The sequence below is a fragment of the Dermacentor albipictus genome, chromosome 1 (genome assembly GCF_038994185.2).
Source record: "Dermacentor albipictus isolate Rhodes 1998 colony chromosome 1, USDA_Dalb.pri_finalv2, whole genome shotgun sequence".
NCBI lineage: Eukaryota > Metazoa > Arthropoda > Arachnida > Ixodida > Ixodidae > Dermacentor > Dermacentor albipictus.
The window spans coordinates 419,414,632-419,437,491 of record NC_091821.1 but is presented as its reverse complement, the minus strand read 5'-3'; the positions used below and the strand labels follow the sequence as shown (position 1 = coordinate 419,437,491).

General features: G+C 45.5%; 1 protein-coding gene across 3 annotated transcripts in view; it reads right to left on the bottom strand.

Moving 5' to 3' along the window:
• The window catches only part of IA-2 (tyrosine phosphatase IA-2), a 663,183-nt gene that overhangs the window by 505,431 nt on the left and 134,892 nt on the right, over positions 1-22,860 (bottom strand). For all 3 annotated transcript variants that reach the window (XM_070532244.1, XM_065429889.1, XM_070532245.1), the window contains exon 2: positions 13,017-13,067. In XM_070532244.1, coding sequence (XP_070388345.1) covers positions 13,017-13,067 — 51 coding nt within the window. The remainder of the gene's footprint in view (positions 1-13,016; positions 13,068-22,860) is intronic.

Here is a 22,860-nt window from a genome sequence, read left to right as displayed (position 1 = left end):
AGGAACTTATAACTCCACGGAGGGCCTCAATCCACTTTAATATAGGCTAAAACAAATCTCAAACGTTCATCACCGCACTGGTTTAGGCAACAGCTTAACCTTGGTCGACGCGCTGCCTATATATAGTGCAGTCTCACGGCGGCTCTGTCCGCGACCTTCCTACGACGTCTGCATGACCCTTAAAGGGGCCCTGAACCACTTTTTATCGAAATCGAGAAATGCATTTGAAGTTAAAGTAGACTATTTCAGAAATGCTTTCCCGCATGCAAATGCACTTCAATGCGTTCCGCAGAAGCGAAGTTATTGGCAATCAAACACCCGCTTCGCAGTGCTTGCGCTCCTTCTTCCATGGCCTTGCACTGCGAAGGCAGCGGCAAGAGTGTACTAGACAGTTGTCGAGTGGGCCGAACGGCACTGTTCCGCTGAGGCACCGCGTGTGGTGAAACTGTGCGAGGGCGGTGCGAGTGAACTGGATTTGGGGCAGAGACGCGCTTCGCGGCAGGTTCGGCGTATTTACGCTGAGGGCACCGAGACCGATTGCGCGCGTACGCTCTCGTAATGGTGCTTTATTTAAACTGCAAATTTATATTGGCACCTTTTTTTGCAACGTATACGCATCTGAGGCATGGGTTATACAACACGACGTCCTCAATTTCGCTGTCGTTGTCAAGTGCGTCGTCTGCTAGCGAGCGCGCGTTCGTTGAGCGGACGCCCAGTTTTCAACGCGACAGCGTTACGGAGCCAGTGTCGCAGAATATCCGGCGTGTGTGTTTAGAAAAAATTTATTTCGACAAGAGACGATACGAACACCGAGTCATAATCACGGCACAATTCCACCGGGACGATAACATGTAAGAAACGAAACACAGCACGTTTTCAACGCAAGTAATGTCCGAGTCCTCACGCACCAACATATAAACACGTATACCCACGGAAAGGCACAGTTACACATAAACTAAATGCCACATGTACAAATTGATTTTCAATATATACAGTGTACACAATGCGGCGTAGGCGTCGGCTTCCCGTAACGGCGTCCGGGACGCCGATCGAATTTCGAACTACGCATACCCAACCACTACTGTACCGTCAAAGTTGCCCAGACCTTGTCTTTCATTTTTTGCAAACTATTCCTCGTATTTGTGAGAACGGTAGCCCCCAGACAAATGTGACGGAAAAAGAACACCGATAGCGCATGTCCTTTATGTTAGCTCTTGTCACAGTGAAATATTAAAAGTTCGAAACAATAACAGGAAATCGACCCACGCAAGGGGCCGCGTTTCTACCAGAAAGCTCGCTTACGTGCATAGCGTTCGCAGAAAAGCGTTTTCAGGCAAACGTTACGGTTAGATAAGCTGTAGTTGCCGGGAAGCATGAAAAAAAAGAGTCTTTGAGCGCTATCGCGTTTCACACTTAAACGCAAAGATTAAGCGTCCACCAAATTTCCTCGTAGAAAGTGTGTGCAGTCAATTTTTTTATGAATTTTTGATGTGCCCACGACTCTTGCCCGCCGGTACCAATTGTAGTTTTAGCCAGGGCGACGACGATCTTTAACATTGTTTTCTAAAAGTAACACGTAATTTTTGCCATAGAAGCCGCCTATCTGCAACATGAAGCAATACGTAAGAAAATTTTATTGATATATCGTGTCATTTTACGCGCGCTTCTTGTTGGTGGAATTTTGATCAGGGATAATGATCAAAGAAAATAATATTATAGTGAAATAAACCAGGTTTATTAACTGCGTGGCGCGAAGAGATGCAGATGACCAATGCACTTCTAGGTAAATCTAAAGGTACATAGACATATATATCCCACGACGTATATGTAAGAGAAAAATTATCAAATATTCTAAACGCACTGATTGAAAAAGTGAGAAATCCCGACCGGAATAAGCACGTTTCTTTTAAAGGCTGCATCAGCCTCAGCTGAACCAATCGACTTTCCGAGTTAAGGAATCAAGGCAATTGTTGGACATTAATATGAACAATAGATTTAGGGAGAAGATTATGCCTATGTACTCAGACTGGATCGGAGAAACCGAGAAGTCTTGACGAATGCAATCTCCGTGGGTTGTCTGGCGATCTCCTTCAACGAGCCAGCAGGCGAAATGAAGTAGGAACATAAAGTCTAATCGAATGGTGTTTGCTATTCAGATCGTATTCCACTTCAGAACTCAATAATAAAAATTATCGAATGGCCGTTTCCATTCGAATGTAATGCGTAACAGCACTTTTGAAGTCTCGGAGATGAGGGGCCGATGCAAGGGAGGAGGGTTTGGGTGCGGGCTAGTTGGTATGCCATTGCAAAGTTCACTACATCGCATACATAGACAACGTCTTGTTATTTGAAATAATAACTCAATTGGAAGTCAGCGCTTGTCGGCGTCTTTCTTTCGGTCGTTTTATCTATGTACGCGCTGTAGTCAAGTTTACAAGTGAGGGCTCTTATTCCGAATGATTGTGCTGCATGGATAGTCGTGGCTGTTCCGCAGAAGCACACACGTTTCTGAGAGAATTGACGCAGGAGTGCCAATCTGTTCTGCTGAACAAGTTCCTAGCTGTCATTCAATATAAACGCCCCGTTTTGGGGCAGCCTTTAGATCTGCTAACTTGATTCAGGCAACGAGAACACGTTTTGACAGTCTCACCATGTCTGCAATCCATTAAAACTGTGTGTACAATTTGGTACCACACTTGTCTTCTTCAACGACCACAGCAGATCTATAAATATCTCTGCGTGTATGTGAGGCATGCCGTTCCTTTAATGGCTTCATTATTGTCCTTATGATAGTGCACCGGATAACTGAAAGAAGCCGTTTATAATACAGAAGCTGCTTAGTTGAGCGAACGTACGGTTGGGAACGGCATTAAAGTTAGGTATTAAATATAAGGTGAGCGCAACATGTTTTCCTCGGAAATCAGACTCGAGAATAATTTCTTTCGTTTACACCCCTAGAAAAAGCCTAATTAACGCAGCTAACTCCCTCTTCGTTGTACTTCTTTAACTTTATGATTCTGACGTTTTGCATCTGGCGATATGATTATGAAGCACCCTGTTCGGTACTGATCACTTGGGCTTCTTTAACGTGCACCTAAACAGAAGTAGACGCGTGTTCTTCCATTTCTTTCCCATCCAATTGCGCGACTAGGTTTGTACCCGTGAGCTCGAGTTTAGCAGCGCAATGCTATATCCACTACTAGCCACTAATTAGGCTACCGTGCCGCTTTTTTTCTTTTTCGTTGTTGCTGTTGTTAAGCATGCACTGAACAAAAAATTCACGCGGCTTACGGACCAATGATAAGCGTATATAAAGGCTACCTAAAGCTGTTTTCGGCGGCCGAGGTCCGACCGCAATAAAAGAACCCGTACCAATTGCTCCGCATTGTGTTACGCGAGAAAGGTGGAAACATGGATGGAATGTTGCACTGTCGCTTTTTGTTTCCTTCAAGAATACTTCTCGTAAATCCGAGTACAGGGCGCCGGATGGGTGATTAATTTGTTTGAAGCGGCAAGCAGAAGTTTAGTTACGCAAGACGTACTGATTGAAAAGTATACGCGCACATGAGAGATACATGCTGCTTGACGAGCAAGAACAACATTTGTTCTCAAAACGAACCGTACAATCACATAGTAGAACGAAAGCCGACACTGCGGCTGCAATGCACGCGCAATCACCTAGCGTCATTAAAAAAGAAAAAAAAATGTAATAAAGAAGAGAAAGAAACGCACCTATTCCTAAGGAATAAATCTGTGTCATATGCAGATATAAACACCGTTTGAACGGTCCGGACGCATATACCGGCGCACGAAGTAGTACGAATGACACTTACGAGGAGTACCGCCAGCAGTTTCCAAGAGCGCACCCCGCGTACGCGCTCGTGCCACTGCACTGTAATATAATTTACACCATAAAAAGTGAAAAAGGGTGTAAATGTGTCTATAACTCACACCCTTTTGGTGTCCGTTATATAGACAATACCCTAAGGGTGTGAGTTAATAGACACATTTACACCCTTTTTCACTTTTAGGGTGTAAATTCTTTTACAGTGTGCTCGCGCGTTCGTCGTCGTCTTATTCCACAGCTGGCGCCGATGCCGCTCATCGTGCCGGCGTTCCCATACCGCCCCTCCCTCGGCGAAGGCGCTGACGGCCCTGGCCCACTGCCACTCGGTGCGGGGACTTCGGTCCCAAATTAGTTGCCTCAATATATCGCGAAGTGAAAACACGTGTCGAGCTGCGCTCAAACTTAGCATTTAGCGAGTATCGTAATCGTCGTACAGTGTCTTTTTTAAATACTAGCGCTCTGCTTAATTATGCGTGATATTCGATATTTGAAATAGGTTTCCACGGCGTCACTGGTTAACTAAACGAGGCTCCTTGTCCATAGTAATGAGACGAATGGGCGTGTTTTGGGCAATGCGTAGGCGGAGTTAAATGTTTGAAGGTTATTTAGAACAATTGCAGTAAATTACGTGTTCAAGCTCTCCCACCAAATTTAATGAGAATGAGGGCAACATTACTGTTAATTCGCATGCGGTACACACGCACACGCAAACACACATGCACACGCCAAATAGAAAAATAAAGATGGTCAAAAGATTTCACAATCGGTTAGAGTGAAATAGATGCACTACGTACATACTACATACACAAGAAACATACTAACAACTTGGCATAAAGCTTTAAATATACAAAAATTATGCATAATGCACAATTTTAATGCACTTTATAAAGTCCTTGGGACATTAACTTGAGATGCAAAAAGAAGAACACATCAAAGCACACAAAATATCAGTGACACGACGAAGATATCACGACGTTAGGGGAAGTAAAAATTATGTCACTCAAATAGCATTATACGTAATGAAATAATGAGGTCACATGTAGACAATAACATCACTAAATGATTCTACAGCATATCTTCACTTTAGGGACAGGACAAAGGTCCGATCAATTTCTTTACAGATAAGGAACTATTGAAGAAGCGTGAAAAGGTACATTGGCTAAGGTAACAGAAGTTTCAATTATCTTGGTCGGTGTATCTTTTCGCGCTTCTTCAATTTGTATTTTCCCTCCCAGACGGGTTGCTGTCAAATTTCAGACTTCAGATAAGGGACGCCTATCTGACACGTCAAGACGAACCCTAATTTTCTCCCAGTGTTACTCAATTTGAGGTCATTCGATGAGAATATATTGCACAGAAGCTTCCAGGGTGCCACAATGTGCGTAGTATGAAGACTTATATTAGCTTTGATGTACAAAGACTGCCTTCTACTATGAGTTGATAAGCAGCGCTGTACGTATATGCACAAACCTCGTAAACAGATATCGACAAAAAAATTGATACTTTAGAGTTGTCTCATCTATAATTTGGCTACATTGTAGCCACTCTTGAGGCCGATTCTAACCACATTGTTTTTCTCGTTTACATTTCGCAACATTCGCTTCAAGCAAATTGCGGCGAATGCACTGTTCCCAATTTTTCCATAACCGTTAAGATTGCGCGGTGAATCTGGTTCGTCGACATTGGCACAACAGCACCAGGGCAGTGTGAGTGGGTAGGGGAAGGAGAAAGTGGAGATTTTGAAGGAGGAGCGGGGAGGGGAGAAGGGCTCGAATTCGCAAAGACACGGATCGAAGGCAATCTTTTCAGATCTAAGCTAATCTAAATCTTTCGGCTCGCTACTGCTTACACAACCAACGCGCTCAAACGTGCAGCCGTGGTGAGAGTGGGCGAGCAGGCGAACACGTCTGCAGGACAGTTCGAGTCCCGGATCCCTTACGCTACTCCCCCGCCGCGATTATGCTGGATCACTGGCTGCTACAGTGTGCAGCACGGCGTTAAGCACTTTCTGCGAAGTGCAGAAGATTTCGTCAGCTTCGGTTAGACGCGCCTAACTTACACGTCAGCCTGCTCCTTTTCCTTGAGGCTCGTGTTAGAATGATCCGAAATTCAGTTTGTTTCCCTTCTTTCCTTCTTCCTTTCTTTGTTTGTTTCTTCGTTTCCTTACTGTTTTTTTTTTCAAAGCTTGTACTTGTCTCTTCTCAGCTGTATGTTCGCACCACACTGCCATTTTTTATCCCGAAACTATTAAATGGCTCATGAGGAGGAAAATCCGGCGTTGGCGGTTCAAAAATGATACGAACCCTCATCCTCTGGTGGGAGTCGAACGCACGACAGTTGTTGTTAACTAAGGCGAAGTTAATGAAGGCACAGATCATTAAGATACAGTTAATTACGGCACTAATCCGCGACCTTTCGTAGGAGTCGCATCCATGACCTTTGGTGTTAATTAAGGTGAAATAAATTGATGCACATTAAATTAAGATATATTTAATTAAGTCATTCGAACCCACGACCTGTGGTGGAAGACGAATGGACGACCTTTGGTGATGATTAAGGCTTAGGTAATTAAGGCACAGTGAATTAGGGTAGGCTTAATTACGGCACTCGAACCCTCGATTTTTGGTGGAAGTCGAACTCACGACCTTGCGTTGTGGTATAACGTCTACGCACCACTAGATGGTCGCAAGGCTTTCGCCTTCATCCACGTAGGGATAGCTGTTGTTGTTGTTGTTGTTGTTGTTGTTGTTGTTGTTGTTGTTGTTGTTGCTGTTGTTGTTGTTGGCTAAATGCCCCTTGACTTTCTTTTTCTTTTCTTTCCTTTTTTTGATCCTTAGGCGTACTTCAAGTCGCGGAAATAGAGCTGGGCGGGAGCTCGCCACTGACACAAAATGTCAGTGCCACGATCTTTGTTTTCTAAGACAGTTCCACGAGTGCGGTGGAGCATCTTTCATATGCGGGAAGATTGACGGTCCGGAATCAAGCTTCTCCGCATTGCGTAACGCCATATAGACGCAAGAGCCTTGCCATGCGGGCAAACTTACCACGAAAATTCCGATCGCGTCATTTCTAGCGTGATGCTATCTCGTGCCTATTGCAGCATTTCTTGTGACATCATCTGCGACAATAAAACACCTCACGTAGCTTGCTTTCTTACACTGCTAAGAAAAGCGCATGCATCGATCAAAACTGCCATAGAGATGCTAGACTGTCATCAATTCGTATGAGTAAATTTACTAGCGAGTCTCTGCGCCTGGCGCCACACCAGCGACGACGCCCTGATTCAAGAAGTTAGACTGAAATGTTCCTTCATTGCAACGATGGCATCACTAGTTTCTAATCAACGTATTTAACGGAACTTCCTGCGCCTTTATAATGAAAAGTTCTGACTGCGCGAACTGGGTGGTCTATTCGAGAGAGGATTCAGACTACCATAAACGAAGAAACACGAGTGTGACTTTATTTGCCAGTATTGAACCAGCTGCATTTCATGAAAGCGTCATAGGTATAACAAGCGCTGACAGCATATTAGTGAGCCCCGCCCCCCAACACCAGAGTTCTTTAATACTAAGAAAGTATCGAAGGACTGAGCTAACATTGACAAAGGGTAATTGACTTTTAAAATGGTCTCATCGCAGCAAGAAAGTAATAAATAAATAAATAAATAAATAAATAAATAAATAAATAAATAAGTAAATAAATAAAGCGGTGTCATCAAATGCGCGAATGCACGACTTTGGTCATTATTGCCTTTTTTTTTTAAATCTTACCAGCCATGCACAGAAGGATAAATACATACATCGGGCAATACGTGTGTTCTGTCCATTTATCACACACTGTTGCTCGCCCGATGCGCAAGGTGGCATAATACCGCGATGCCTGTAAGCCATCATTCTAGTGGCAGTAGTAATGCTAGCGTGCTAATGTTTTAAGCCATATATGTCAGGCTTTGTAAGCTTCCTGTTACCATTTCTACCGCCATATGTCAGCTTAACATACAGGCGGTAACAACTTAAAGCTCTTGCAAACTCACACTCCGCGAAGAGTTTCACCACTGGCTGAGTGGACCGACACCGACAGAAACGAAAAAAAAAAAAGAAATACTCCGTTGCATCTTTAAACAACTCTATAGCCCAGCTGGACGGAAAAGCCTTTCTCGTTGGACAATACCTTCGGATTGCATGTCTCGCGTATCGAAACTGCATAACGACCACAGGGGCGCTGCGGCGACATTTGAAGGCTACCGGACTGAGCTGTGATCCAGTGCATGTAATTCTCATTACGGCGGCGACTCCAGTGTACATCAACTATTGACTTCTTCTCCTTCTCGTAAGCTTTTCCTCCTATTCCCCCTCGCCCCAGTACCTAGCAACCAACCGGGCTGGTTTTTCTAATTATTATTGTTATTGAGAGGGAAATAAGTGCACTAGTTGTTGGCGGTGTCTACGCCTTTCTTGTTTAATAATTAAGGATAAAGGAAATAAAAAATGCTCGCACTATGTAATACTTAAGTAAAACGGAAGACAGCGTCATTCACGAAGAGGAAAAGACAGGGGGGTTCACCAAGGATATGCCCTGCTGACTCTCCCACACTTAAGGAAGTGTGAAGGGGAAAATATAGATAAGAAAAATAATAATGAGGCACACAGTCTGAACGTATTCTAACAGGAATGTTCGCCAACAGCTGGAGGCGTTCGTACAATCTATTCGCCTATAGGAAGCGTAGCAGGTAAAACAGACGAAAATATATCCAACCGGAGGGTAATAGTCTCTTTCGAAGTGTTCCGAGTTAAAACAAAGTCCGTGGATGTCTGAGATACACAAGTTTGTTTCAAACGCACTAACATTACGCCTACAATTACAAACCGTGCGGTGCGGTGGTGTCCATATTCGTCGCTTAGGTCAGCGTCGTCAAAAAGGCGTTCATTGGTTTGTGATGCACAGGCTTGCTTAGCCTAACTGGCTTTCGTTTATAGTTTGCTCTCCGTCGGGCCTTTATGATAGGCATCAAGAGCACCGCGCACACAATGTGCCAACGGCACGGCCTGCAGCCCTTTCACTGTGCCTAGAGCCGCATTGCAAGACATCAAACGCCTTTCAATAGGAATGGTAGGCAGGGAAAAACTTCGTGATATTAAGTTTATGCGGTTCGGCGTACACTTGGAGGGGAGAAAAAAATGAGAACGAGCCTAGACTGTGCCATTCAAATTACTCTAATGGGTGCCTGAACTAGCGATTACGCCAGTCCCAGAAAGAGAACCACATACACCGCGGCACACTACACTAACGAAAATGATCAGCGCATAAAACATTAGGCTCACCAAATTCTTAGATGTGAATATTAAGACCTCCTTCCCATCAGGCGCGATAACATTGCAGCGACACGAAGGGCATTGCACAAAAGAAGTGAAGCCCGCTGCAGAGGTAAAACGTTAAGGGAAGCCAAGTAAGCGCACATTTATATATATACATATATTTTATTTTTTTAAGCTTGCCTGGGCCGGACTTCATGGCACTGACTTCGATATTTTGTTCCCGTCTGCCTTGTTTGTTCTTCCAACCGCTTCTCTTTCTCTCTCTTTCGCCCTCTCTCTTTGTCGCTTTCAGCCCATATTTCAGGCTGCTCGCCAGTTCAGGAAACTTGTAAAACTTCGCTTCGAAAAGGTCCCTTTTCTTCCTGTTCCCTCGTGCCACTGCACTGGGATAGCAAGGCTTCCTCAAACAACACAAGTCGGCCGGTCGGCCGGGCCGGTCGGATCGCGCGGAAGTTCCTAGGGATTCTCGTGCCTTTTCACAGCAGGGGCCTCCTGTCAGCGATCGCCACTCGACAGGGCTTCTTTTTCGCATTAGCCTGACCTCTGTCGAAAAGGTACACAGCCCCCCTTTCCAGCGCCCTTATGCCCTCGAACGACGTGCCTAAGGACTCTCAAGTTGTGCGGGAAGAAAAATTTGGAGCGGACAAACCTATAGTAAATGACAACCGTGCAACGTCGGCTTCAAAGCCGTAGGACCCACTGCTGAACTGTTGGCCGGCGCCTGTGCAGGGATCAATGGAAACGCGAAAAACTGTCACACAGAGGGAGGAGGAGGAGGAGGAGGAGGAACACGTTGGCCTGCAGCCAACAACATCCTTCTCCTGTGACAGAAGTTCTGGCTGTTTTTCAAATCGCACGCGTGGGGCTCAAATGCCGACAATGGGGGAGATAGGTTGCGAACAGGTACGTTTTCGCAAGGTATGTCTTTTAAGATGCTCTGTTTTACTGTTATAAAAAGAAACAAAAGATTTAGCTTTGATGACACCTTACAACAAAGTTCCGCTCATTCCTTAACCTCCCTTTACAGGGTGTAATCTGACGTAAAATTGTAGAAAACTTAAAATATCAATAATCAAACAAGAACCAGGCTGCTTCTTCTTTTTTTTTTTGGGGGGGGGGGGGGGTATCTTTTTGCCGATCCATGGTCCCTTATAAGGTGTCCGATATGCGAACCGTTCGTTTGTTCTGTTGTTCTCGCTTACACAGGCTGTGTCATGTCCACGCTTCCAACAAAGCTCTCTTTCTTATTACGGCTGCAGCTGCTTCAAGATCTCACAGTATGCCCAGCGTCTTCAATAACTTTAGAAGCTATAGTTAACTATTAACCGGCGCTTTAGGCAGGCGGCATATTGTTGTTTCTATGAACAAGACACGGTTCTTCACTCTTCTCCACAAGTTCTGAGGAGAGGTGGTTTTTCTTTTCTCTCTCACTCTCTTTGTTTTCTTTTGAGTCCCAGAATGGGAAAAAGTAAGAGTGCAGGAGTGGCTCCATCAACTTACACAGTTAACTAATGTGCAAAATTTTTAGCGTAGCAGAAAATTACAAGTGCTATTTAGGACACACACACACAATATATATATATATATATATATATATATATATATATATATATATATATATATATATATATATATATATATATATATACACACACACACACACAATATATATATATGCGCGCCAGTTTGAAAGAGAAACATCACACTTGCGTTCAACATCCACATTTTTTCTAACACTTGTGCTGCACCACAAGAGTTCCACGAAGCCCATGTTTAGTCAGGACAGCGCCGCTAGAGAGAGCACAATTTTATACATTGTAAATTCACGAGATCCTACGACAGTTTGTGTATTATAGCACACAGGACGAATACACTTCGACGAAGCTTATGAATGACAATTTTGTGTTTTGTAGAAGTCTTGTAAGCAAAAATAACTCGCACGTCCTGTCTCCTTTTTTTTACTTTATAATAACAGCGTTGGTAATAGTTCCCAGCGACAAGTCTGCAAAAGAATACGTTGATAATCAATCTCAGGTACAAAATCTTAAAATAAAAAAAAAATGTATTGGAGAAAAACTGGAGCTGTTCTTTTCGTGATATAATGTACTGTGTACACGATGTTGGGCGAATTATCATATGTTTGTCGCCCTCCCGTAACAGCCTGATTAGGCTTACAGTACCCCAGCCATGGTGGCATAGAGGCTTTGGTAGGCGCGCTGCTAATTCCGAGGTCGCGGGATCGAATCCCGGCCACAGAGGCCGCACTTCGATAGGGGTGAAATGCAAGAAGGCCCTTGTATCGTGCAATGGGAGCACGTTAACGATCCTCGGGCGGTCAAAAATTTATTCGGAGTCCCCTACCACGGCGTGCCCCACAAGCAGATGGTCGTTTTTGCGCGTAAAACCCCAGATATTTTTTTACAGTATAGAAAATGAAAATAAATAGAGCGAATCAATAAATGCTGGTTCATGTTCCCCTGTAGAATGCGGTAGCATGTCAATGCATGCCTAAGTATATTTGTGCCAGATGAAATTCGGAACTGATGGCTGAAAATTCCGAACGCACCATGCTGTCCCTGTTGAACCCTGTATGTATTTTACACCACGACACTTTATTGACCGCACATGGGACGGTCCAGTGTAGTGGGCTTCCAAACAGAATTAAGGTCCAATGACTTGCTCCACTGGGACTGGGACGATGTCTGAATAGCTCCAAGACACAAGTGCCGATTCCGAAATAGTTATACGCTTGGTTCGACTTTTCGCATCCTCAGAAAACTGCGCCGTTAATATATACAGTCAGAATACAAGCGAAATTGATGATCGGGATACCATGCAGCTATAACGTCCATCGACAGCACACCAGTATAAGAACAACACACAGTAAGATCTGTAAAGTTTATTAGATTATCATGGCCTTTTGAGTGATAAACAATATTTACCTTTTGACTCCGCGCACGGCAAAGTCGCAGATCGAGCAATGACTTCCGAGTTCCTCGAATCAGTGCTAGTAAAATCGTGTGTTCATTTGGTGCATGCAAGTTTTCGCAACGAGACAGCGCCCATTTAATCAGCTGATTTCCCGTGTTCCATGCGTGTGGCTGGGTCCGAGACCCTCCTTCAGGAACCAAAGTTTAAAAAGGAAACTTGAGTCCGTGCTCACAACAACAACAAAAAAAAGGTTCGAAGTTATGCTTTATGTGTAAAAAAGTATTGCGCAACTTGAAAAACAAAACGAAGCGTCTCAAAATAACAGCGTGAATAAAGCTTCTTTAGAATGCTCGATCGCGAAATTCAGTCGGCACTTTCGCGAAAGAAAGCACAGGCCGACGCTTCAATAAGAAAACACGCAGTCATGCTGCAATCATGGCCAATGAACAGGCCTGAAAATCAGAAGCTGATCCTCGCGCAGTCCGTAGCTTGCCACTAGACCGCTTTATAGACCAGTGTGATTCGTGCTATGTACTGTTTTATGAGTACACGTAAGTACGCTGAGCTATGCATGCGTATTTCAGGGCCGCCCTTGAGGACTCAATTTTTCCTGTTATTTCTTTTTCCAGCCACGCGCTTTAACGCGACATTGCTCCGTATTCAGTGAAAATCCGAGGAAACAGCAAGAGATGTGCGTCAGGCGATTCTCAACAGTTGTAGCTTTTTCCATAACATCATAACGTTTTCCATAGTATGTGAAGTCTGAGAATGATGTTCGAGCTGTTTTATCGACCCTTTGCAAACATTGCAACGCTGCATGATGCGTGCAGCAGGAATCGATGCGCGCAAAGAACAGCTCTGTCTACGGGCAAGAGCTTCTCCAGTCATTGACGTCCCATAGATGTGATAAACGTACAGCTTACCGTCGTAGCAGAATTCGTCCTCTTCGCATAGTGTCTCAACGAAGGAGCAACCTGCGAATGAAAAATAAAAGAAAGCACTTCAGATATGGCCGCCAGAACATTGCAAGTTGCCTTAATACGAAACGCACACTGCCATCACGCACAAATTTACACTTTTTTCCTTCCTCCGAACTATGAGGCAACGTTTGTTCATACAAATATGAGATCCCATTCTGTTTTTTTTTTTTTTGGGGGGGGGGGGTGGAGAGGCGCATAGTACTTGTCAACAGATCCCCCTTTTAGATGTCCTGTTCCGTTCAGGTGGACCAGGCTCGTGCGAGGCAGTTTCCTTGTTTCTGTGTTATTCTGGCATGCTGCAGTGTCATTGTGTGTGCACTCACACAAGGCATTAGGATGGATAGTTGCGCGTCTTGGTTAAGCATGATTTCTGAAGTGAAGGCGCTAAAATGACGGAGGACAAAGAAGAAACACACACACGCCCTGTGGCGCCCTGTGTGTGTGTGTGTGTGTGTGTGTGTGTGTGTGTGTTTCTTCTTTGTCCTCCGTCATTTTCACTTCAGAACTCACACAAGGCAAGCTCTTTCCCCACTCCATTCTATGTACAAGCGTGTGTAATGAGTACGAGTAAACGCAGCCGGTGGCTCACTGGCGTTCCGATGGTGAGCACGCGGTCGAGGGTTATATTCCGGCCACGGCAGCTGCATTGTGAGGCGGGTGGAAAGCAAAAACGCTCATTTGGAGCTCGTTAAGTAGTCTCCAAGCAGGGGTATAAATTAACACAGAGCCGTCCCCTAAGGCGTCCCTCATAAGCCACTGAGCAGTATAGAGACACTAAACCCCGTTTATTGGTTTGGATTGGTATACTTGTATAAGGTCTTCTTTTTTTTTCGCGTTCAGTACATTTAACACTTCGATAGCGGGTAACAAAATTAAAGTTACCGCACGGATTAGGTGCCCGTGTCACAGCGCTGCATGGCCCCTTTTTCACTGACACCTTTATGCACTTGTCCTTGAGAGATGTATGCGTATGACGTGCTGATTCTATATTACTTTGACACAACCTCAGACAAACACAGCAAAGCTAGTGGCGACGTATCTTTTGAGGTTGTAATGAACGCACTTTTCGCATTGCGAAGTTGCACTGCATTGCTGGCGTGAGGTTTCTGCAGCGCTGTAATCTTCACGAATTCGCCTTTTCCCTTATCACTATCGGGAGGTGAATATTCCACAGTTGTATTCGACATTATAAGATCCCATATAGCATTATAAATGTGGTATAGCTCTGTTCACGTCTTGGTTAATGGTACGAGCAGAAAGACCACTAGCCTTTGTCAGCTCGAAGTCTTTTAAGTACCATGGTAACAGCGTAACTGTACTGGTAGTCCAATGTCTCGTGGCTGCAAATACAATATTTCATGGCTTACGCAAAAATCTGACCTCTCAGTTACTCCTTAGAGCACTTTTAAACAATCGCGATCGAAGAAGCATTCCTGAGCCGGAATTAATTTCGACCCGGGCGCTATTGGGCCAGGGAGTCTATTAACAGTGTGTTCAAATGGCGTTCATACGACAGATACGTAGAGGAGTTCCCCTGACTCAAGTGAACGACGGGTGCTTCCGATGGCATTTCATATTCATTTCTACTTCATTTTCCACTTAGTTCGCTTAACTTCTTTCTCCACACTCGGCTGCTTCTGTGGCCGACTTCCTCAGTACTTGCCTCATACCCTTTCTGGAGCATTGGAGTTCGTATGCCCAGCTGAACATACCAATTGCTAAAGTTCTCTGTTAGGGTGTATACCTAGTCGCACATACACAGTTGCACATATCGAAAGCTATGGCGTTCGATGACGTTCGGGCACATATGCTCAGTGGTGCATCCCCAATTGCTTATACACACAGTGACCAAAGCTGTCTATTCGCGAGCATATTCAGTGGCACATTTTCATCGCTCGTTGCCCCACAAAGCGGTGAAGGCACTTTTGTCTTTCTCGAGGGTGACTGGCCTGTGTAAACGCCATTGACTTGGCGAGACCCTCCGCGCGCGTGCGCGAACTCACCACGTATATCCTACCCCCCCCCCCCTTTCTCTCTGTATTTCATATTTCTATTCCCCTTTCCTATCCCCCCGTGTAAAGTAGCCAACCAGACGCACTTCTGGTTAACATCCCTCCCTTCTCTCGTTCTTTCATCCTCCTCCTCCTCAGTTGCACATATTCAGCGGCCAAAGTTGTTATAATATCGGCAAGACCGTAGGCAGAAGCAGCAGCAGCGGCGGGAAAGTCGGAAGAGGCAAAGAAAGCTTCGTTTTCATTTTAAAAATGAAGCGCAGCCCCATGCCCAGCTTCATTTTCGTGCCTTCATCGCGGCAGTGTTCGTGCTCCGACACTTGGCAAATCGCATCGAACCTGCCAAGACACCCCTAGCTAACTCTTTTCTTTATAACTGCGCATATTTTCTGTTTTCGTACGAGTATCATGTCTTCATGAGCTGTGGAGCGAATATCACCGCCTGGTACGTGTCCTCGTTAAAGCAGGCCCTCGAATGCTGAGGACACAATGCGCGTGTACTTGAGTCTGTTTTCGGGTCACCTCTTCAACAATGACCAGTCCGCAAAGAAAGAACAAAAAAAAGCTATAATTAAAACTAAAAGTAAGAAAACTAAAAACAAATATTTTTCGAAAGGCAAACAAAGTGCGAAGCGGCGCCAGAGGACGAGGCGTCGGTTTACGTCGTCCTCCGAGCTCCACCAACGCACCGACCCGTAGAGAGAGAGGCGGGAACGTTGGATCCCAGAAAAGGGGGGGAGGGACGGCGCCGCTTCTTTCAATCCCTAAAACGCGCGGGAGAGCTCCCCATTCAGGTGATCCCTGAAGGCTCCACGCTTCAAAAGAAAAGGCGGTGGCCTTTCGGACACGGCCCCGGCCGTCGAAACCTGATCTCCGGCGCTCCGGTGACGTTCTTGTGCTGCCCGCCACCCCTCCATCCTCGCTCTCCTCCTCATGGCCCCCACCTCCCCTCTCCCTCAACTCCCGTCCTCCTCCAGTCGTCCCGTGTCGCGCGGCTGCGGACAAACGCATGCTCGGGTGACTTGCACAGACATACAAGCGCACACACGAACGCACTGCCCCCTTTCTTTTAGCGCCGAGCGCCAGGGCTGAGCCTCGATCCGCTCGGTGGCTCCCAACGCGCCCAGCACCCCTTGTGGCTCCTTGCTTCTCTTTTGCCTTCGGGTTCGTGCTCTTCTGGCATTCACTCCTCCTCCTCCAACGATGGTGCGACTCCCAAACTCTACTCTTCGTTTCTGGACCGTTCATGACGCGGGTTTACACCACTCGCCCTCCCCTGTCGGTACCACGCAGGTTAACGTTTCCTTTTGAAACGAGGCGACTCTATTCTGGGAGTTGCCCGGCCGGAAAATGCTTTCAAGCGGTGCCTACCCTCCACACCCCCACCCCCCCTTTAGAACTGGAGAAGCGCGGCAGTCTCGATGTGCGTGTGTGCGCTCTTCGGGAGTAATTAAATACGTTCGGCGAGTAGTAGCCTTTTCATGGACATCTTTTCTCCCGCTTGTATCGCCGCTGAGCGCTTCTTTATTTCTGCATTCTTTACCTTTACCGGCGAGTTTTTCTTTATTGTCTATCTTTGAGCTCACTTTACATAGGGTAAACAAGACCACGCACATTATGGGCCCATTCCGGCTTTTTTAAAGGTAATTTCACTGGCCACCATTAAGAAAATAAAGTAATTACACAAAGCGAATCTCTTTCATGCGCGATTCTCGTTTATCTTGGCAAAACAAGAAACGAGTCTTGGAGCGATGGACCCTTTTGACGAAATCGCTGACCGTCACTCGTTCCCGGCTTTTTTTTCCTTCCGATTTTCTTTCTTTTCTTTCTTTTGTCTTTTTCCAATGGGGGACGTATTACGTGGTATTAAGTTCTCATGTTATTGCCAAAGAAGCGCCCGCGTATCGTGGGAAGCACCACTATAGAAAGGCTAGCTTTCCTTTTATTATGATTCTTGCCTGCTTCCCACATGTGCTAGATACGGCTAGAAAACTTGTTTTTGTGGTAAGAAAAGTTCTAGGTGCACTTAACTAGACTTACAGAAACGTATGCGCTTAACGCAACCTCCAAGTGGAAATGGGTTGCTAACAGTAATGAGACGCGCGGAAAACCAGACGAGAGCAAGTATAGTCAAGTTGACTCGAAATGTTACAGGAAAAAAAATAAAAGAAAGACCAAAATGTAATAACAAACACACTGTTAAAAATAAGAACGAACTGAAAAATAATGAGCCTTTCTACTCTGTGAAGTTGGTTGACCGGCGAGGCTGTTTAGCACATGACATGGAGGTGGCACATAATTCTGAACAAAGTGCACGAATTCATTTATTGTCTTGACGGGTGGCCATCGTGACGAAAGGTACGCACACTCACTTACTGTCTTGATCGGTGGTGATTATTTCACTCGCAACTGCAATCACATTTTTTGATAACGTCAAGCCGACGCGCGTACGCCGCTGGGTGCTCGGTTGAGCCGGATAGGTGTGGCATCGCAAGCAATATGGCTGCAACACGGAACGCACAAACCGCTCCCTCTTCGGTACCGACACATCCACATTGAAATCCTCGTTTGTGTATCGCAACTAATTCACGCAAAGTGAGTAGCCATGAGCGATACGGGACGACTAATCATTGCATTATTTGGTTGCTTATGGGGGTATGAATCATTGCTCATAGGGGTATCAGCCATTGATAAGGACAGTTTTTGACATGCATTTCTGTACGTTGCATGCGTGATTAGAAAGAATCTAAGCACTGTTCGCTTCACTTTGCTGAGTGCTTGTAGCCTCTGCCTTACGGGGCTGTGAGGCATTGCATTTTTCGCTTTCTTACGGGAGCATGAATGCGTACAGGGGTATGAGCCATTGATGATGATAGTTCTTGTTCACGGAGCACAAAAATGCACGGAACCCTAGTCATATACAGCACCGCTGTAAAATCAAGCACTCATATGCGTGCGTAGGCTGTCATATGTGCGCCTTAACGTTCTACCTGTACGCCAGTCTCCATTAACGCTAGTCTGCAAGTGCGTCGAAAATGTACTCCCCGTGTGCAAATTAATGCCACCGAGGCGGTGTCCCGAAGTCGTAACAATGGGTTTGCTCTGCCACATGCATTTTCCTTTTTAGCGCAGCAGCATACCGGAAAGCTGTGGCATCGATTTCGTGAAAGAACGCACCATCCACTTGACCGAGCGTCGGCAGTCTTTAAGCGAGACGCTTCTTTCCACACGTGGTCGATGGATTCGATCGCTATAGAGCCGAAACAATTGAGCGTAGGTGCATCAACGCTAGGTCGATAACAGCGTGGCGTTATCGGTGCTGGACAAACAACAGCATGGGCGTATGCTTTGCAAAAGAAGAAGTATACTGTGTGTAGACTTTCCTCCCTACGCAAGTCGCACAGGGCCTTTGAGATAGGGACTCAAAAGAACAAAGGAAATCCTCGCTACCGTCCCAAAAAAAGACAAAGCCCGCAGTGAAGAATAAAAAAAGGGAGCAAGGCCTCGGACACGTTGGAAAAGGCTGTAAGGCGGCCAGCGGTCGATCTTGAGCTAGAATCTGGAACGCGCGAAACTGTAAATAGGCTCGTCTTCGTCGCACCAGGTGTCGATCCAGAAGTAAAAAGATAAGGCAGCGCAACTCTATCGCGGTTACACGAGATCGTTGCAGCGGGAACAAACAGCTTCCGGAGCCACGACGAGTTATCGTGCGAGCTATAGCGCGGGCAAGGCTTCCGGTTCCTGGTCGAAACATCACCTGTGCCGGTTGACAGCACTTACGCACAGGTTCTTCACGGAAATGGGCTCAGTCGACCTCTCCCTCGTGGTTGATTTGGTTTAGACCTATGTAGGTTTGATCGGTTGGCCTTCCGGTCATTGTTTGTTAGTTTCTTACGATATGACTAATAAAAATCGGGCCTTTCGATTTTCTTTCTTCTCATTCAATACATAGCGAGGGTTTCGAATGCAGCAGCTATGATGCCAGCATGTAGCATGTGTGGGTTTATTGAGCAGTTCCCTACACCCCAAAAAAAGTTCGCGAACTACATGACACCTGCGGTATAGAGAGTGTTCTGCATCCACTGCAATGGTTGTCAGTGGTGGCGCTTAACAGACATGAATACCCCAGAAAGTGGATGGGCAAAAACGTCACCGCAGTAGCTCAGTTGGTAAAAGCATAGCACGCTTAACGCCAAGACGTGGATTTGTATTCCACCTGCAGCCAGTCGATCTTTCACCCACTTTTATTTCTATTTATTTATCATTTCGTTACTTCGACTAAGAACTACAGATAATTTCCCCTACGCAGTCCTTCGTGTCATTGTTTGTTGGCTTCTTATGATATGACTAATTAACATCGGACCCCTTGGTTTCCTTTCTTCTTATATATATATATATATATAGTTGACGAAACGAAGGCGCACACTTACGAAAATTGCATTTTTATGTTTTAATGTGAAATCCGTGCCAATCGCTTGTTTGTGCAGATCAGCTCTTTCTGATCGAGACAGTCGGCCAGTTTAAGGGCATCGTCAATTATATGTGAACCCTTCACAATTCAAATTCACGTCCTTGAACTGGTCTACACGAAGAGGCGGACATTTCTTGCACAGAAAATTGAACTGCATAATCGAATTATTTTCCAACATTTTCTGGACGCCCCAATTCAAATGGGATGCCAATATATCATCATCATCAACAACATCAACAGCACCTTATCGTGCAACAAGTCAACTCATCTAGCTTGCTTGATTTAACCAAGTCCAGCTACACACAGCATGCAACTTCTACATGTAACTACTACATGTCAGGACACCTGGTGGAATACAACGCAACTCTAATGCAACTCTGCGTGGCGCGCAGTCACATCGCGTCAAGAAAGGCGCGATATGAAGCTAATAATGACGATGATGATTGATTGGCATTCTTTTTGAAACTAAACGGTGACGAGCAGTCACCCAGACTGCCTGAGTTATCACGTATACTATGCATGTTTTTCATTCTAGCATTGTTGTATACATCTCCTTAACATTATTTTTCTTCCTCAAACCTTCTCTATCTACCTGGTACCTCTGCCTATGCATTTGCTACATGGCGTGTCACTCGGCGCAATAATATGCAACTGCAATGCGAAGTGTGCAGCCATCGACGCTGCGGGGCGCGCATGTCAGCCACCGGCGGCGACGGCGGCGAACAACCAAAGCAGCTATTGGCACGAACCCATAATAGTTTACGCTGTAATGAAATGGGTGTATTGCAGAATGCATCCAAGTAGTTGAAAGATGTGGAAGATTTGGTGCGTCTGGGGGATGAAAAGTAAACCACTGAATTCAATAATTGCAGCTCTATGGAGTATCGTTTTTTGTGACATATGAAATATAATGCGGCTGCTCGAACTTTCCTGTACAGTGCGTGGGCGCGATCTGACTTTTATTTAGATTTAATGTTCGCATTATTTGATTGTTGTTGTTTTCTTGTTTTTCTTTTTTTGAACCGGTTTGAGTTTGTTACGTACTGTTTGTCTAGGCGGAGAAGGAATATCTGGCATCACAGGCGACAATCTATTCTATACAAACATATAATATATGCAGCCCGCCGCACGGGAAGCGGTGAGACTAATGCAGTAGTCGTAATAAAATTAAGCAAGCGTTTCAGGAGTACGGGAGAGTTCGCATGTGTTGTGCGTAGGTCCACTATAGAGAACGCAGAAGAAATTAAAAATTACTGCGCAGCTGAAAATTTGTGCACGTGTATAGCTCAATCCCTCTGCGAGACTATTTAATCATTGAAAGATTACTTGATTATACGATCGGAAATATTTAATCATTGCGGTAATGAAAGCGAGGGGCACTTAGTAGCGGTGGTGGAAGATCAGAAGAGAACATGCGAGCACGTAGACTAGATAGCATTCAGAAACACGCGGTTCATCACGGTAACATGGCGGGAAAGTGTGTCAAGTTCGCTCGTCTTTGATCAGCGATTCTGCAAAGTCCCATCGGCCTGCTGAGAGTTCCTGTCATTTTACGATCCTTTCAGTTTTCCTTCTATATATAATGCAATATTACGTAGGGGAAGGTAGTACAGATATACTCATCATAGGGGCAAGTCATGATTTTCTAGGGTTTTAGTTTGATATTGGTGCCTCAGCTAGAGACCAACCATGACTGCGTGATTGCGTTGCTGTTGCTTGGTGCAGCGGTCGCATTTTGTGGGGAATTGGATGGTTAGTACGACCTCAAACCTTCCGAGCTGCTGAAAGGCTCGAGGCCGCCAGAATGTCCAGGAGTGGCGCTAGCTAACACTCTACGGACAAGTCCTCCATCGGCACGAATAAAAATAACAAGAATTTGACGGTGGGCCAGCCGCTGTAACTCGATTGGCGAAACGAAAAGAATCAACGATAAGGTTATCATAATCATCGTCATTATATACAGTATAGTAAGCATCGCCCGCGACATGCTGAGTTAGTGTGTTCAACTCCCACCGCCGGCAGCAACTGGTATTTTCATTATTTTCCTTAGTATTTATATATTTCAAATAATAGCACCCCATGGATTTTCCGGACTTCATTTTCTATAAACTTCATATGGTTGTAACTAACAAACATCTCAAGTGCCTCAGCTTCCTTGATTTCTCTCGTTAGCCAAGACGCCATGATGTTAGGTGACAAGATCATTCTCGGTGACAAAAAGTTCCTTCAAACGTGACCACATCCATTGTAACCTTAGGAAACGACATGTTTGCTGCCGCAGTTCCTGAAGTCAACGCACCTCGGCGACCGTCTCTAATACAGCTCGGAATGACCACTTCCTCAGCGTCCTGTGTCATTTCTTTCTTCTATTTCCATCTCTTAATCCCCTTCCTCCAGCGAAAGCTCTCAGCCTTTTCTCTTCTTTTCTCTCCTATTCTCGCTGGCCACAAATTGCCGAACGTAGGGCAACTTCCATGATTTTAATATTCCATGCATTTTATTATCATATATCAGCCAGCATACGCCCTGCACTAAGACTCGTAAACGTCCGGACGCGCTCATCATTCACAGAACTGAACCAATTCAACCTGTTTATAAGGAGGGAAGCAGCGGCTGTCAAATTCAGGCGATAGTTTCCCGGTAGATACGCTGACATGCTTCCGGGGCACTTATTCGATAGCTCTATTGGTTCATGCAATGAGGTGCGTGGGTGCTGTGACGTATGGACATAGAATGCACTCGGCAGGGGAGTCTTAAGCCTCATCATGGGAGCAGACGAGAGGCGCGCTCACACACTTATTTTACCCGCATCATAACATATGCTGTGTCCAGCGTATCTTGAAGCGTTGCCAGTGCTGAAGAGTCATTTTTTTTAAGCATGAGTTTTTCTTAGCGCGTTGCTCCGTTTCGGAGTGTTGGCGCCATTCGCCAAGGTGGGCCGATCCCGGAGATAGCGCAGCCACACGGTTCCCACGAGTGCGTGCCGCTGGCTATGCGTCACTGGGTATGTCCACATGTCACTCGCTATGTGCCGTCGTAATACGATTTTCGTCATATGGTAGGCCTCCCTTTGTGGTAGTCACGCCGCCTTTGTCTCGTCACCGGCGTCGTACAGTCATCGTTACACATTTTGTCGTCATGCAGCCGTCTTCACGCCGTCGCTGTCATCCCACTGTCGTTGTGTCATCGTCATACCACCTTCGTCGTTCCATGGACGTCATCCCTTCTTCGTCGTTCCATCGTAATCACGCTGTCGTCATCCAGTGGCAATTCGTTATCCAGTGGCGTCATCCATCGTCGTCGT